General features: G+C 36.6%; 1 protein-coding gene across 1 annotated transcript in view; it reads left to right on the top strand.

Annotated features, from left to right (window-relative positions):
- Positions 1–17,631, top strand: part of tenm3 (teneurin transmembrane protein 3) — a 776,142-nt gene that overhangs the window by 585,092 nt on the left and 173,419 nt on the right. The window contains exons 27-28 of the mRNA XM_030128911.1: positions 5,177–5,308; positions 10,015–10,150. Of these exons, the coding sequence (XP_029984771.1) occupies positions 5,177–5,308; positions 10,015–10,150 (268 nt within the window). The remainder of the gene's footprint in view (positions 1–5,176; positions 5,309–10,014; positions 10,151–17,631) is intronic.

Genomic DNA, 17,631 nt, shown 5'->3' with positions numbered 1-17,631 from the left:
TTCATAAGAATAATACATATATTAAAAACAGAAAATAAACTCTGTCCATTTCATAAGAATTATACACATATTAAAAAACAAAAGTAAACTATCCATTCCATAACAATAATGCGCAAAAAAATACCAAAACTGTCCATTTCTTAAGAGTAATATACTTATCACAAATAAACTGTATCCAATGTATAACAAATACCAATATTAAAAAAACTAAAATATACTGTCAACATCTGTTTGCATCAGTAGAACTCACAGTGACAAGTGTTCATAGACGTTAGTATTGTGCCTTTAAATCACAGATTTAACTTCCTGTTTCCATGATTCTTACAGTACTTGAGTTTGTAATCCTTTTTATGCAGATGCGTCTTCATATTTCATTGTTTTACTCACTGCTGTACGCGCAGTAACGTGGTTTTCATTGGAGCAGCTCTGGTTTTCAGAAACTCAGATGAAATGTTTCCAACTCCAGCATAAAACCATCATACTGGAGCAGAACCCACCAATAAAGAACCAAATGACTGGAAGACAAACACAGAGTTCTAATAAAGACAGCAGAGTGACGCCAAATGAGGCTGACAGAAGTAAGGAATGAAAAATGTGTTCATAAATGGGCTTCGCACAAACAAATTGAGTAGGATGTGAATAGATTGATCATTTAGTTGTCAGGAAATTAAACTGCAGCCGTATGGACAATCAGCTCATCTAAATCAGCCTCTATTTAACAAGGTCAAAAATTCTAATGTTCTAACTCTGTTTTTGTGAGTAGTTTCTTAAGGCATCAGAGATGAGAAGAACAGTGTGAAGAGAGCTGCAAAATTAATCCAATGTTAGACCACGCAATTATAAAACTACAAAAGACGGCAATTTACGGAGGTTTGAAGAGGCAGAGGAGAGAGGACCTGTGTGAAATGAAATACACTATTCAACCTGCCATACTGCTGTATTTTATACACATTTACATCATGTTTTTAGTGTCACTGTGCAAAAAATTACATAATTCCTTTTCAGTATATCATTAGTCTCATAGCATATATGGACAAAAATATTGGGACACATTGAATTCAGATAAAGGAGGCAAATGTACAACAGACGAAGCCAGGAAGTGTATTTTTCACTCGTTTGGTCATATATGTAGCCTCATAGTATAACGGCATAAGTCATCCACTATATGGACAAAAGTATGTGGACACGTTGAATTTGGGTGTTTCTTCTCTAACAGGGGTCTGGGATACAAAACAATAATGACTAATAAGATGATATAGTTTTATATTGGGATAAATGTCATATTGATAATTAACATTGATGTTCATATGTCATATTTACATCTTGTCATTTACATGAACAGGACATCTTACAGCTGTAGACATGACGTGTCCCAATATTTTTGTCCATATAATTAATAAACATCAATATTTCCTTAAAGTTTAAGGGGAGATTTTAAGAAAGAAGATGGTTAGTTGTGGTAGAAAATTATTATTTAGTAAGAGCATGAAAAATATTTTAATTATGTAGAGGTAGGACATTTAATATCATAATGATGGATAAAAAAAAAAAAAAAACTTGATCAGTGCTGAGAGGAATTAAGTCAAAACCATCTCTGAGGCATTTTGGAAGGAAAGATAACAACACTGCAAAAATCCAAATCTTACCAAGTGTATTTTTCTCATTTCTAGTCCAAATATCTCATCACACTTAAAATCAGACAGAATCACCTAAAGAGGAACTTTTCAGTGAGATATAAGAACTGATGTTTAGACAATAGATCTGGAAAATCTGATTTAAAGAAATCTTACCAAGAAATGTTTCACTTGTTTCATTGGCAGATTTTTTTTTTGCTTAATTCAAGATTTTTTTTTTTGCTTAATTTAAGCAAAAAAAAATCTGCCAATGGAACAAATGAAAATTATCTTGATAAGATTTCTTGAAATAAGATTTTCAAGACATCTTGTCTAAAAATCAGTTCTTATATCTCACTGAAAAGTTCCTCTTTAGGTGATTATGTCTTATTTTAAGTGTGATGAGATATTTGGACTAGAAATGAGAAAAATACATATGGTAAGATGTAGATTTTTTTCCAGTGAATTTAAACCAAACTAACCAATGCAATGACATTTATCCCAATATGAAACTATATATATGACATTAGTTATTATTGTTTTGTATCCCAGACCCCTGTTAGACACCTGAATTCAATGTGTCCACATACTTTTGTCCATATAGTGGATGACTTCAGCAGTTATTCAGATTCAGAAAACTTTATTTATCCCTTAAGGGCAATTCATTTGCAGCTGACCACAGACATCAGCCCACATCCAAAGTGCAATGTGACAAACACAAATAAATCAGTGCACAAATACAGGACTATTGAACGCAACTACGAACTAGAAGCACTGGGAGAGCGCAGACCTCCGCCAAGGCTGATCAGTGGCCCCCCCTGTGGGCCCCCCCATGCCAAGGAGGTTATGTTTTTGCCAGGGTTTGTTTGTCTGTCTGTCTGTCTGTTTGTCTGTCCATTAGTGTGCAACATAACTCAAAAAGTTATGGACAGATTTGGATGAAATTTTCTGGTCTGCGCCCCCCCGTGGGCCCCCCCACCCCCGATCACCACCAAAATTTAATCATTTCTTCCTTATCCCATTTCCAACAAACCCTGAAAATTTCATCAAAATCTGTCCATAACTTTTTGAGTTATGTTGCACACTAACGGACAGACAAACAGACAGACAGACAAACAGACAGACCCTGGCAAAAACATAACCTCCTTGGCGGAGGTAATAAATGCATTTAAATAATCAACAATAAATAGTCAATAAATACCAACTAAAAGACTAAAAGACCCTATTGGTTCCGCTAATATTAAAAAAAACAACAACACAGAATCATTCAAAATGACTCAAATGGCCTCTGTCAGAGTTAAAAGGTGTAATAGCTGAAGGAATGAAATATTTAGAATATCTGTTATCTGCTCTGTTATGCTACGAGGCTAACCGTATGACCTGACAAGTCACAAATACACTTGTTGGCTCCGTCTGTTGCACATTTGCCTCCTTCGTCTACATGTCAGTGGACTGGAAGGAAAACCTGAGCCCTTGGAAAATGTCCATTTCCCCAAATCATGTTGTTGTGCTGCCACGCCGCTGCCCTCATTCTGCTCTTGGCGCTCAGCTCTTTCACACCAGCGGCGATGTTGAGACGTGTTCGGTGTCCTGTGCTTCGTCGGGCTGCCTACAGAGTCCGATTCAGTCTGCGTGGCTTCACTCAGGTCAACGCAAGGACGTACAGTATGCGCAACACAAGTATGCATGCGTTTGACTGCAGAGATAATATGCATACGCTCATAAACACGGTCATGCATATGCACCGTTGTGCCCTTGTGCAGGGCGCTTTATCTCACATCAAAGAGCAGAGAGCGTGATCTGTCACTTGACGGCGTCCGCAGAGCAGAGTAGTCCGTCAGAGACTCAAAAACCGTGTCTCACCACAGGTATGAGCAGGTCAAGGGGGTGTCGGTACGCTCCAAGTGTCTAAATCAAAGCAGTCCTTCTTCTTGCCCTTCACCTGTGAGTGTCCCCGTTCAGATGGGTACTTGAACGCACCTTCAAAGCAGCAGCCCAGGAGAAATGGAAGAACCTTTGGGTTTGTAGATTTCCCTTTAAAGAACACAACCTTCATGTTTCCACTGTTGCCAGGTTGTATTTTAAGTCACTGATGAAAATGTGTAGGTCACCACGGCCGCAACAACACCAGATCACAACGCCGTCTGTATGTGCAGCACGATACGCAGCTACGGCGGAGTTAGAATCACAACCACCTCACAGTACACATTTAATTCATCCTATGACCGGGCTCCTTTTGACATTTACTCATTTGACGAATCAATTTTCTCCACTGAAATGAAGTGAAACGTAATTAATTAATTAGTTCCAGCCCCTAAATCTACCCAAAAATCCTTTTTTTAAGGGTTTTTAAAAACAGAAAAGGTGAGGTTAGAAAGAAAATGACAACAATAAATGTAAATAAACTGGTTTTATTAACTTATTTACCTGTAAGATGAGATGATCTGTGTGTGAGGAAGATGGAGGAGGAGGAGGAGGAGGAGGAGGAGGAAGAAAATGAACAAAAACAGCCATAGTAAAAAAAAAATTAGAAAATAAGTAACATGAAAAAATAAAAAAAAAAAAGACTGAAATGAAATAGTAATAGTAGAATTAGCAAGAAAATGAACAAAAACAGCCAAAGTAGTAAAAAACAAAATTACAAAATAATAAGTAACATGAAAAAATAAAACAAAAAAAAAGACTGAAATGAAATAATAATAGTAGAATAAGCAAGAGTATGGACAAAAACAGCTAAAGAAATTTTTAAAAAGGACAAAATAAATACAAAATTGGCAAAAATAATGAGCAACAAGAACAAAATAAGCCCCAAACTGAATGAAACTGAAGTAAAAATAATAAACCCACGTATGTCTGATAAATGACAGTGGATGGACACACTGGGCTTATGTTCAGTTATTGGTATCTTTGCTGAAAATTTCACATTTTCTTCAGTTTTCTGTTTCTGACATAATAACCCTCAACTTTAATCGGAGCTTTTATGAACATCTACATGATCAGTGAATGAAATCCAAAAAATTACATGACATACACTGAAAAAGCACAAAATCCAGAGGATATTATTATAATAAATGGAGATAAATAATTTAAGGAAGGTGAAATTCATTTGAGATCTGCCTGAAAGTATCACTGGGTCTTTATGGGTTAACGATGGAAGAACCAGGCAGTTTTGTAAAAGTACACTGACAAAGTCCAGTATTTTCTCTCACTTTTGGCTCATGTGAGGACAGTTTGGATCCTGCACAGTTAGAACTGGATGTAAAGACCGTCCTCATACGTACAGGAAACCTTTAGTTTCTACATGGACCCACGCCGTGAACACACAGTAGAGTGGGTGTTGTGAACCGCCAGTGAGCCAAACACTCTGTAGCCCTGGACAATTTCCTGCTCCTTTTTTTTTCTTTTTTTTTTTTTGTCTGTTCTGGCTGCAGACGTGCCTGTACGGGGCTGTAGTCTGCAGCCAATTAACTCCCAGTTTCCTGTACATTTGTTACCTCAGTGTCAGAACAGAAACGTATAACCCTGACTGATGCATGTGTCAATGTTTGTGCCGGTTTGTGCAGGTCTTACAAGAAGAAACCACCATACCTGGAAGCGACCTGAACCTGGTCTACCTGAGCTCCAGAGCCGCAGGATACAAACCTGTTCTCAAAGTCACCATGACGCAGTCCACCATCCCCTTCAACCTGATGAAGGTGAGACACACTGGTGGAAAGATGATGATGATGATGATGAAATTCTTTATTCAGTCATCACATAATTATACAGCCAGTGTCAACAACAACACTACAAACATTATGAACATTACCAACAGGTTAATGACCGAACAGGCCCAGGCAGAAGCAGAAGGCTTCTGTTAACCCTTTCATGCATACTGGTCACTCCAGTGGTCAGTTCTTCTCCAGCTGTTCTCTTGTATATTCATGGGTTTGTTTGTTTTAGTTCCATATCAGCCAGCACAGTGAACACCAATGCATCATCCCAAACACTGTAAGTCAGACCATTACTGTAACTTTGCTGTTCTTGATAAACCTGATCTGCACTAACATGTTTTAGTGTAAATCAATTAAAAATCAATCTTTTTTTTTTTTTTGCATATTATCTCCATGAAGTGAGTAATAACTAGTATTAGAGTATGTTAAAATGTGAGAAAACATCAGATTAGCAGCATTAAAAATGTTTTTATTTCATAGTTTTCACACAGTATATAACTTTATGATTGTTATTATTGCTATTTTTTGTCACTTTAGCCACTTTAACAAACTTGTTTATATTTTTTATATTTTTATCTCTTTATTTTTCTATTGTATTGATGCATATTGTCTTGCACTTCCACACACACTTCAATTTCCCCCTTGGGGGATCAATAAAGTATATCTTATCTTATCTTATCTTACCTTGTCTTACCTTATCTTCTGATGATGGGTTTTAAATACATATTCCTTTCCTTCAAAAATTAAACACATAGTGTCCAGCTGAGTGTACATTTTTGTAACTCCATGAAAAAAACATTCATTAAAAAAAAAAAAAAAAATTAAAAATCAATTGCATTGTTTTTTTCATGCCTAAAGAGGAATAAAATCACTCAAGAAAAAATATTGACTAAGGTTCTCATAATTCATGCATGAAAGGGTTAATGCCTGTCCTACAGAACACATTCAGCTCCCCAGCATTCAATATAGGAAAAGAAAAAAACAACAACAATGCATACAACCAAACAAACAAGCAAAAACATAAAAAAGTGAAAATAAACCAGAAAAATAGAAAAGTTAACCAACCAAATTAATGTTAATTTAATGTAGAATCAAAAATAAATTATTTATCTATTGCCTTACGTACCATTGTTTTTTAAATATCAAAAATGACTGAATTAAATCCATGCTGGACTCATTCTATAGTTGAACTCCAATAACACACACACACACACATATATGTATATATATATATATATATATATATATATATATATATATATATATATATATATACACACATCTGCTTTTAGTCTCTTTTTGTTCAGCACATTTACAAACATCTGGTAAATCATACTTAGATTCATGTGTTGAGAAGAACCTTTGTACACAGACAGGGAGTCACTTTAATTTGGATTTATACATTGTTTGCATTATTTTATAGGAAACCAAATCATTGAATTTCATAATGTGGGATTTCCTAAACAATTCATTCATATGTTCATAGTAACCGTCCTTATTAATAATACGTATGCCTGGTTTTTGTAGGAGGACTCTAGTATTTACAGTTGTTTTATACGTCCAGCCCCACACTAACACAATAAGACCTATAAGGACAGAAGGAAAAATCAGAAATGTTACGTGGTATCTACTGTTTCTAGCCCATGGAAAGTAACATAAGGTCAAAGGAAGAATGGAAAGGATGGTTCATAAGGACTCAGGAAAGAATCAGAGTGGATTAAACGTGGGTCAGCTGAGGTGAAACGGCATCAGACTCCACTGCATACATCATGTTGTGTGATGCACTGAGTGCTCGCACAGGTCTTGAAAGTCTTAAAAAGTATGGAATTTAGTTTTCCAGATCTTGAAAAGTCAGGAATTTTGTGTGAAAGTCTTAATAAAGTACGGAAAAAACTGCTCAAAGTCACATAATCTTGTAAGAGAAGAATTAAATGAGCTTTTATTGACCACAGACGTGAAAAAAGCCTTTGCCTTGTAGCCCCGAGGAGAAGAACTCTAGAGTTTAAATCTCCCGACTCACCAAAAGCGTCTGTTTGGCTTAAAGATGGGACGTTTTTCCTAAATTTAGAAAATATTCAGTATTTCATCACAGGATTAATTGGAAAGTTCCATAAGTTATGGGACCCCTTAATTTGGTATTTCCATAGGATCACCATTCTCCCATACTATCATATACTCTGGAAACTAGAAACAACACCTGAAAGTGTCCCCTATGTAATTTACCCATGTCAGGATTTATATTATTATGTCACCCCCCCCTTTTGTTTTTGTTTCATGTTTAGTGGTAGTTTGTATGTATGTGGGCAGGGTGGGAGGAGGGCATTCAGTTCAACTAAGAAAAACAATTCAAGACACTGGGTCTAAATTGCACCATTTATTGTTTTTTCTTTCTTGAATAAATTTTTTTTTAAAAATGTAGTAATAATAATAATAATAATAATAATAATAATAATAATAATAATAATAATAATAATGATAATACATAAGGAAAGTATCTGGAAAAACTGGATTTGATTTCACTGATCATTCAGTACTGAAATGATTCTAGTGGAGCTTGTTTGTGTGATATCTGTGCACTTTTGTGATTTTCATTTTGTTTTGAAAACATTTTACTGACATATGCCAGGATAATAATAATAATAATAATAATAATAATCTTTATTTATATAGCACTTTTCATACATTAAAAACTGTAGCACAAAGTGCTTTACATATCAGTTTAAAAATCAGTACCGCCCCCCACCCACACCCACCCACTCACCCGCACACACACACACACACACACACACACACACACACACACACACACACACACATATACATGCAAACCCACAAGCTCACACATACTTAAGAAGACTGACTGAGCACGGGTAGACCAGAACAAAAATGTACAAGTAAAGGTAAAACATCAGTTTAGGAGGCGCTGTCTCAGGGAGCCATCCGCACCAGGAGGCAGCCGCCGACCCCGGCGACCAGGCACCAGCAACCCAGCCCCGCATCCCAACTAGTGGGAGAGGGCCAACTGGGACCCCCACCCACCAGAAAGGAGCGGACCCCAGTGAGAGAGGGTGCCACAGCCCCCGGAGTCCACAGCCGCCCCCCGGCATGGAGGGCTCCCTCTGATGAAACACCGGAGAATAAGAAACATTAAAAAGATATAAAAGAACTGATTAAAAGAAGCTAAATTTAAGACATATATGAAAATAATAAAAATATTAAACATTAAAATGATAAAACAGAAGCACTGGTTAAAAGAATCTTAAGATATATATATTAAATATAACTATAAAACCTTTGCGTAGATAAAACAGAAGCATCAGTTAAAAGCCAAATTAAAAAGGTGGGTCTTGAGCCTGGTTTTAAAAATTTCTACATTCTCTGCGGCCCTGAGGTTCCCTGGCAGGCTGTTCCAGAGGCGAGGAGCATAATGCTGAAAAGCTGCCTCTCCATGGGTTTTTGTATTGGCTTTTGGAACTGTTAAAAGGCCAGTGCCAGAGGACCTCAGGGTCCGCGAGGGTTCATAGGGTAAAAGCAAGTCTAAAAGATAAGAAGGCGCAAGACCATTAAGACATTTAAAGACTATTAAAAGGACCTTAAAATCAATCCTGAAACACACGGGGAGCCAATGCAGTGATTTTAAAACCGGTGTAATGTGAGCCCGCCTTCTGGTCTTCGTCAGCACTCGAGCGGCTGAATTTTGGAGAAGTTGGAGTTGTGAGATTCTGTCTTTGGGAAGACCAGAAAGCAGGGCATTACAGTAGTCAATCCTACTGGAAATAAAAGCATGCATCAGCATCTCCGTGTTGGCTCGAGAGAGAACTGGACGGACTCTGGCTATGTTCTTAAGATGGTAAAAACCTGTTTTTACAATAGATTTAATGTGTGGGATGAAAGTGAGCTCAGAGTCAAAGATAACGCCCAGGTTTTTTACTTGTACCGATGGGTTGAAAGAGTATGCTTGTAATTTTGGTAAGTATTTCTCTCTCGTAGCCTCAGGACCGATAACTAAAACTTCAGTTTTGCCCTGGTTGAGCTGTAAGAAGTTTTCTGCCATCCAGGTTTTAATATTTAAAATACAGTTAAAAAGGGCATCAACTGGCCGAGTGTCTTCAGGAGACATGGCAATATACAGCTGTGTGTCATCAGCATAGCTGTGAAAGTTGATGAGGATGAAAAAATCAAATATGTGATCCACTTTTTATGTAGTATATTGAAAAAAACATTTTTTGTGTGTTTTTTTTTGCATCCAAAAAAAAGGTTTGTTTAAATTACAAACATGGCATTTAAAGGGTTAAAAAATGTGACAGTTATTGAGTATTTTGTATTTTTATTTACGGCTCAAGTTGATGAAATAGAAAAAAGTGTAAAAGAATTAAAAACAAACTGTATGAATTTTTTTTTTTGACATTATTCCATAAGTGCGGGTAAAAAGGCACACTAGGTGCTCAGTAAGGGCCTTGGTGGACGGGATAGCAGAGGGATAATATCTTCAGTGTAATTTTTGCATTTCCCACATTCATCCCAGGGTCTGGATTGGATCCTTCGGTGGGCTGCTTTTGGCCCGTGGGCCGTATGTTTGACCCCTGTGATGTAGCGAACCTGAACAGCTGTTTCCACCTCTGATACTGAGGTGTTTGTGTGTGTTCGTGTGGGAACCCTGACCTCTGCTCTGGCCGTCATTTCCTCAGGTTCACCTGATGGTGGCGGTAGTGGGGAGACTCTTCCAGAAATGGTTTCCTGCTCAGCCAAACCTGTCCTACACCTTCATCTGGGACAAGACGGACGCTTACGGCCAGCGGGTCTACGGGCTGTCTGAGGCAGTGGGTGAGTTTGACACTAACTGTCCACGATAGAAGAAAAAAAACAGCCTTAGTGAACCAGCCGAGTGTCTGAGCCTTGGATGAAAAGTCGGTCTTTAAGCACTAGCTGCACGAGTGCTCCTCTGAGACTTTTTGGGGAATTACTTCCAGCGTTTACGGTGCGCTACAGCTACTGGACTTCAGTCCACCCTGCATGAACACCCCTAAACCCTTAAAGACCCACTGAAGTGTCTGTCACAACTTCCACATGGTTTTTTTTTTGGCTTTCCCAGGTGATTTACCACCATTTATTGTAATATTGTCTTCTGCATTTTGCATTTTTCCAATGAACAGATTAAAGTTGAGGGACATTTTATCAGAAACAGAGAAAACTGGAGTCAAATATGTCATTAAGTCAAATCTGTTTATTAATTGTTAATTTATTTGCACAAAATTAAAACAGCAATAGAAAAAACAACAACATTCAAACAAGTAACAAAATTGTGCAGGAGAGGTTAGAAGCCAAAAAGAAGGCTTATATGAATACCTCCCCCGAAATGAACAATACACAAAAAAAAAGAAAAAATACAATATAATATAATACATTTTACAATATAATCTATCATTAACTGAACATAAACCAAGTGTCTCCATCCACTGTCGTTGATCCAACTACTTTTTCACCTCATTGTGCAGCTGTAAACTCAAAGTTGGCGCTATTATCTGATCATTTATGGACAGATAATTTGGTAAAAGGAGAAAATTAAAGCATAAAGACCCAGTTCTACTTTTGTTACAGTTCCTTTCTTAATAGATTTATCACCGTTTATTGTAATATTATCTTCTGCATTTTGCATTTTTCCAGTGTAAGTCATGTTTTTTTTCTGTTTGTAATTCACTGATCATGTAGAATTTCATGAAAGCTCAGAGTACATTCATTAGTTGTTGGATCAAATCAGAACAAAATGAGGAAAAACACACTTTTTCAACAAAATATTTTATTAACTGAACATAAAATACGCATCTCCTTCCACTGCCTATCTGATCATTTATGGACAGATTATTTGGTAAAAGGAGAAAATTAAAGCATAGAGACTCAGTCCTACTTTTGTGGCAGTTCCTTTCTTAATAGATTTATCACCATTTATTATAATATTATTCTCTGTATTCAGCATTTTTTATTGTAAGCCATGTATTTTCCCATATTTAATTTAGATGTTCATTAAAGCTCAGAGTAAATTCAAAGGTTCTATCAAACCAGAGAAACCTGAAGAAAAAACGACTTTTTCAACAGGTATTAAACTCTTTAAATCAGAAGAGGCTTTTGATCACCAGTGGAATAAATAATAAATAGAATAAAAGTACAGTATGTACAGGTAATGTGCTTGGATTAAAAGCCTCAGCGCTAACTCCTAAATAACAGATGACCTGCATTAACTCAAACACACTTAAAGCTTTTGCTGCAATTAAGCACAAGAAGGATCCAGAGACAGCATTAAAACACAACAACATTTAGAAGATAAATTATTACAGCCTGCAAATAACTGTTTTTTTGGGTTTTTTTTTTGACAGATTAAGGCCAACAGACACTGAATCTGACAAATCATCACCTTTTAACGTCATATAGTGGAAATGTCAGCAAACTTTTGTTTATTTACACTCGAACAGTAACAGTTATTTCAGCGCTGCACTTGTTTTTGGTGTTTTCTTTTTTATTTTCTGGGGCTATGATGATTAAAATTAAAAGTCTGAAAAAAACATCGATATATATGCCCTTAAAACAGTTAAATGGAATGAAACGTTAAAATGTCACTGTAAATTAGCAACACTACATTACCATATATATGCATACATTTGGTAATATTATTGTATGTATGTAAATCTTTGAGTTTAATCCAGTGTGGTAATTTAATTAAATGCGTTAAACCTTTTTTTTTTTTTTTTTTTTCTCTGAAAATTTCAATAGAACCCATACAAGTGATCTGTGTTTTTAAATTTATGTTAACATTTTTTCAGTGTTTATTTTTCTGTTTACTAAACACTAAAATACTTTATAATTTAGTTATTTTATTACATAACAGGTGTCATATATTCAGGTTTTGATGTCAAATCAACACAATATTAAATCAAACTTCCTTCAGTGAAGTTATTGCAGTCATCAGGGTTTTTTCCATTATTACAAGGTTTAGGTGCAGAACAAAAGGCATCCTTGGTGTGTTAATTAATCCAAATTCATGTAAAATATTATATTGGGATCTGTTATTGTTTTCAGTCTCTTTCCTGTTTTAATTTTGAAGTTGTTCTTCTCATGTGTTCTTACCTTTTAGCTTTTTGACACCTGCTTGAACTCCAAAAAGTGGTTACAGAAAAAAAAAACAAAATGACCAAAAACAGCCAAAGTAATCAATAAAATGAACAAAAATGAATAATCAACCAACAAAATAATAAGTAACACGAACAAAACAGGCCACAAACTGAACAAAATTGAAGAGAAAATAATAAAATAAAATGCAGAAAAATAAGCAACTAGATGAACAAAAATGAATATTTACAAAATAAACAACATGAAAAAATATGCAAAAAAAATTGTAAGTTAAAGAAAAGGGAAAAAAAAAAAGTAACAAGTATTTGAATTTTGACCCAGTAGTTTTTGTTTTGGAGTTTTGAGGCTCTTTTTGACCCCTGGTTGAACTCCAAAAAGCAGTTACCTGGTCAAAACTCAGTCAAAATACAGTTAAAAACAAAGGACACTCACAACAACACTGTAAACAACAGTAAACACAAAAATCCACAAAGAAGACAGTGTCGCTGACCAAGCAGTCAAAGCACAAAACACAGGTTTAAAGTTCTGACAAAAGGGATTTATTTTCCCAGAAACAATATTTTTACAAAACAAATAACTGAAACCAGAGTTATCGGGCCCTTAAAAGAAGAGGTCAACAACAGAAAACTCTACTGAAGAAAATGTTAACAAAACTAGACACCAACTCAACTAACAAACCTGACAGACTAGGAATTATCCCTCATGGCTGACAGGCTATAATAATCCACATTTATATAATAAAAAAAAAGTATTTACCTCCTTATATTTTATTGCTAATTTTTTGTTGACCTGCCAGACTGGGGTAACATATGTACTAGTGGATCAAACCACAGTTAACACACAGGGGGAAAGGAAACACACACAAACTAAGACTAGCACGTAGAAACCCTAACCCCCCCCCCCCCCCCCCCCCCCCCCCGTACAAACTCTTGGTCTGGTCCATGGGAGGGAAACCCTGCTCCGCCCTCAGCCCCACTTTTTGTCTCCATGCAGGAAATGCCACCCAGCAGCAGGTAACTCAAACGAAAGAACAGGAATTAACAGCAAAATGACTATGTAAACTAAATGTGCATGCTCCATGTAGTGTAGGGGTTTCAAACATGTGGCCCAGGGGCCAGATGTTCCAATCTGACCTGCAGGATGAATTTGTGAAATGCCAAAATTATACTGAAGATGATCACCCATTGATGCTCTGGTCAGTACCAGTACTTTATTAGGAATAAACTGATAGACTTACTATTGATTACACTGGGTTCCAAAAAAATGTTTTTTGCAAGTTGTCCAGGTTTTTTCAACTGAATTAGGACCATTTTGCACCGCTAAATCCAAAAGTGACATCTGTTTTTCTCAATCAGGTCAGGTTTTTTTGCTAGTTTGATTTTGAAAAATTTCATCTTCTCACAAAATATAATAATTAATACCCAAATCAGATTGGTAAGCACACTTTATGAAACTCGTGACTTGATTCCTGTTAGGTACAATGGTGTATTCAGCGCAGATGGAGCAGAATACGTCAGGCTTATTTTTGCAAGATCTTCTAGTCGAAGCCATTTCATTCACCTGTAATATTAAAAAAAACATTAATCATAAATTGGCAAAAGTCAAATCTTCAGAACTTGTTTATTGCAAGAAATATGAAAGAATTTTGTATCATATGATGTGAAAATGCCCATAAATGTAAGCAAAAATGTTCAAAAGCCAATATGTAGCATAGTTCAGAAAGTTGACCTGATTGAGCAAAATTAATGTGATTTTTGGATTCAGCACCAAAATTATCCTCAATCAGCTGAAAAAACTGAAACAATACATTTGTTGTTGACCAGTGTAATTGTGCTCTTCTTCATAAATGTTGGTATTGTGGATCTAAAACAATCCCAGCTGACACAAAAACACTAAATGTGTCAGTGGACGGATGTGACATGGTTGTTGTGGATCCCATCATACTGATGCTCTGCAGCCATGTCAGCGTTTACACTAATGATCCCTGTGCAAAAACTAGGAGCACTATTATTTATTGGATAGTTTAGCATCAGACTAAAGAGGAAAGAACAATCTAGAATTGTTCTTTGTGTCTAAAAATGCTTCTTATTGTAAAAGTGTTGATGTAAACAGTGCTGTGTGCCATTCTTCATGTATGTATTGGTGGAACAGAAGCAGGATGGCTCAGCACCATACTCCAGATTGAACCTGTACAAATAAAACATGTGATATGGAGGAGAGAATCTGGGAAGAAAAACTGGGGAATCCAAAAGAAAAGATTTGTTTTTCAGCTCAATTCAGTTCAAATAGAACTTGTCCATTTGTGACATGAAAATATAGCATTAATTGTGCTGAAATGGTTCATTTTGGAGCTGAAAACATAGTTCATATGAGCATCAACATGTTGAACAGAACTGAAATCCTGTCCATTTGAACAACTGTCATTTACCAACACAAAGTTCCTTTGGATTCACTGAGACTGATTTAATATGAACACAGACACAGAAGAGCTGTGAGCGCATTTGAGCCCTAACACATTTAATTTCTATGTGGTGAACTTAGGTGTAAATACATTTTTATTGAAGTCATAACCACACACCTACGTCTTCCATCTGAAAACCCCGATCGTGTAAATAAAGCCAACCTGTTGCTTTCAGCGTTGCCGTTACCGTGTGTTACTGTGACACTCAGGGACGTAACTTAGCGAGAGTTCAACCGGATGAAGCACTTGTTAAATTACACTAATTCAACAGTGTCATACATCCTATAAACATTAGCTGTGAAAGAGGAGAAGGGCATTGGTTTAGTGCTGCCGTCCTCTGCACAGTCACAGCTGCAGACAGATACAAACAGCTCCAGCCATAGTTCAAATAGGTTTTGCAAAAATACTTTGACAGGGAAATGGCTGCGACATAATGGGCGTGCTAACCCCTCTGACACCTTTATGAGGGACAAGTCCAGCGTACACGCTTCCCAGTGAGTTATGACTAATGCTAGCCTTGCTTAATGGCTTGAACATAAAGAAGATTTAGCGCTGTGCTTTGTAACACTCCTGAAATTGGTCCTCATGCATTATTATAAGGCAGTGTAGCCTCAGGAATATTCCAAACGCACGCCTGGATGTCTATTGCTTTGCCGTTTCTCTGCACGGCGGTGAAAAATACAAGACTACAAACTCATTGGTGACTTTAGTTGAGACTTAGAGGAGTCATGTGGTGACTTGTGCAGCTTTAACTTCCATTTTGTCTCATAAGTTTCATTTGAAGAACTGTAAATGTTCACGTCTCGCCTCGTGGGAACAGTGAGATGGTGCAGACAGAAGGAAGCGTGCACTCAGCCTTAATAAGACAGATTAAAACACAGGAAGAAAACAGTGTAGTCTGTCTACTTTCCCAGCAAAGAGGTGGGAACAAGAAAATACCAAACAACAGAACCTGAGAGGCAGCAGATAGACTTATTAAGTCTGCACTAGATCACATTTGCTGTGTTCCCTCCTTGAATCTGACACATATTAAGACAATTTGAAGTTCAGCGTGTTGTTTAAATATGCAACGAGTGCGATTGTTGGTCTGTACAACATTCTTATGGAAATACTAGATCTGGTTTCTTTTCCTTGGCAGAAAACCTGGCTGTTTGAAAGCTCTCCGTTGGCTGTTTTTGGCCGAACGAGCCGGTTTTTAACATGGCGAGCATGTAATCTAACCCACAGAGCTCTTTTCGATAGCGTTGGGAGGCAGGGAACAGTCTGAGGGAACAGTCGTGCAGGCTCAGACAGTGATTAATAGCAGATACAGCGGGATAGATGATGTATGCCAGCGAAGGCATGGAAGCAGATCTGCTGTCTGCGGTCCTTGGCACCCAGCTGCAAACAAAGCACGCATTACGTCAGGTTCACTCAAACAAACCTTGGCGATTAGAGCTCAAAGATGACACTGAAAAATAATCAGTGTCAGAGGGATGATGGTGGCCCTGAGTGGCTGCACATGTTCCCACATGAGAGAGAGAGGAAAAACAAGGCGTCACTCATACGTACAAAATCTGTGTGTCATCGTTCTTTTCATGTTCAACTGAGAATCCATGATCGGAAAACGAAAAAAATGACTCATTTCATTATTCATGCACAAATTAAAAAAAATGAGTTGTTTTTCATTTTTTCAATTGTACACACCAAGGTTATTATCATTGACGAAAACTAACGAAATGACGAAAACTAAAACTGAAAAAACATTTTCATTAGCTGAAATAAATAAAAACTAGAATTAAAAGAAAAAAACATAACTAACTGAAACTGTATTGTGTGTTTATAAAACTAATTAAATCGTAAAAAAAATTATGGATAAAATTCCCTTTGTTTTCGTCTTTGTCAATGTCGGATTGATATGAAATCAGTTTATTTCACCCTAGCAGTTTTAGCTAGCGGCACTTTTTGCTCCGTCACTTGTGTTCACTTGTGGTTTCCAGTCGTCTTCTGGTCCCCACTCTACCTGGAAACATGGAGACTAAAGCAGCAGAGTCCTGTCTGGGATTGATTTGAATAGGAGCACAGAGAAGAAGAGAAAAGAGACCACTGAACTACAACTGAACTACAACTGAACTACAACTGAACTACAACTAAACTACAACTGAACTACAACTGAACTACAACTGAACTACAACTGAACTACAACTAAACTACAACTAAACTACAACTGAACTACAACTGAACTACAACTAAACTACAACTAAACTACAACTAAGCATTTAGAAAAAAAAAAAGGAAACTAATAAAAACTATCCAACCTGTTCTAAAAATTAATTAAAATTAACTGAATTACAGAAAAAAAATTCAGAACTAAACAAAACTGAACTATAATGAAAAATCCAAAACTATTAGAACCTTGTTGACATTACTGGTATCAGAACTCTTATCATGAAACCCCACATTTGGTCCATTTGCTTATTTCCAACTTTTAATTTGTGCGTACAATCGAAAGAATGAAAAACAACTCATTTTTTGATTTTTGATTTTAGATTTGTTCATGAATGGGTCCAAACACAGTCATGTCCCATTAGAGAGCCAACTTTAATTGATTGCCATTCCAACATTTATTTCAGTATAAAGTAGCTCCTTGTTTTGGATAGTCCCTTATGGTCCGACTAAAGCAAAAATGAATTTAAAAGTAAAAATGTGGGTCGTTTAGCGACACTCACCTGTCACATTGTCT

This window comes from Sphaeramia orbicularis, chromosome 1, assembly GCF_902148855.1.
Source record: "Sphaeramia orbicularis chromosome 1, fSphaOr1.1, whole genome shotgun sequence".
Taxonomy (NCBI): Eukaryota; Metazoa; Chordata; class Actinopteri; order Kurtiformes; family Apogonidae; genus Sphaeramia; species Sphaeramia orbicularis.
Note: the sequence above shows the minus strand (reverse complement) of the source record. Positions and strands in the feature narration are given on the sequence as shown.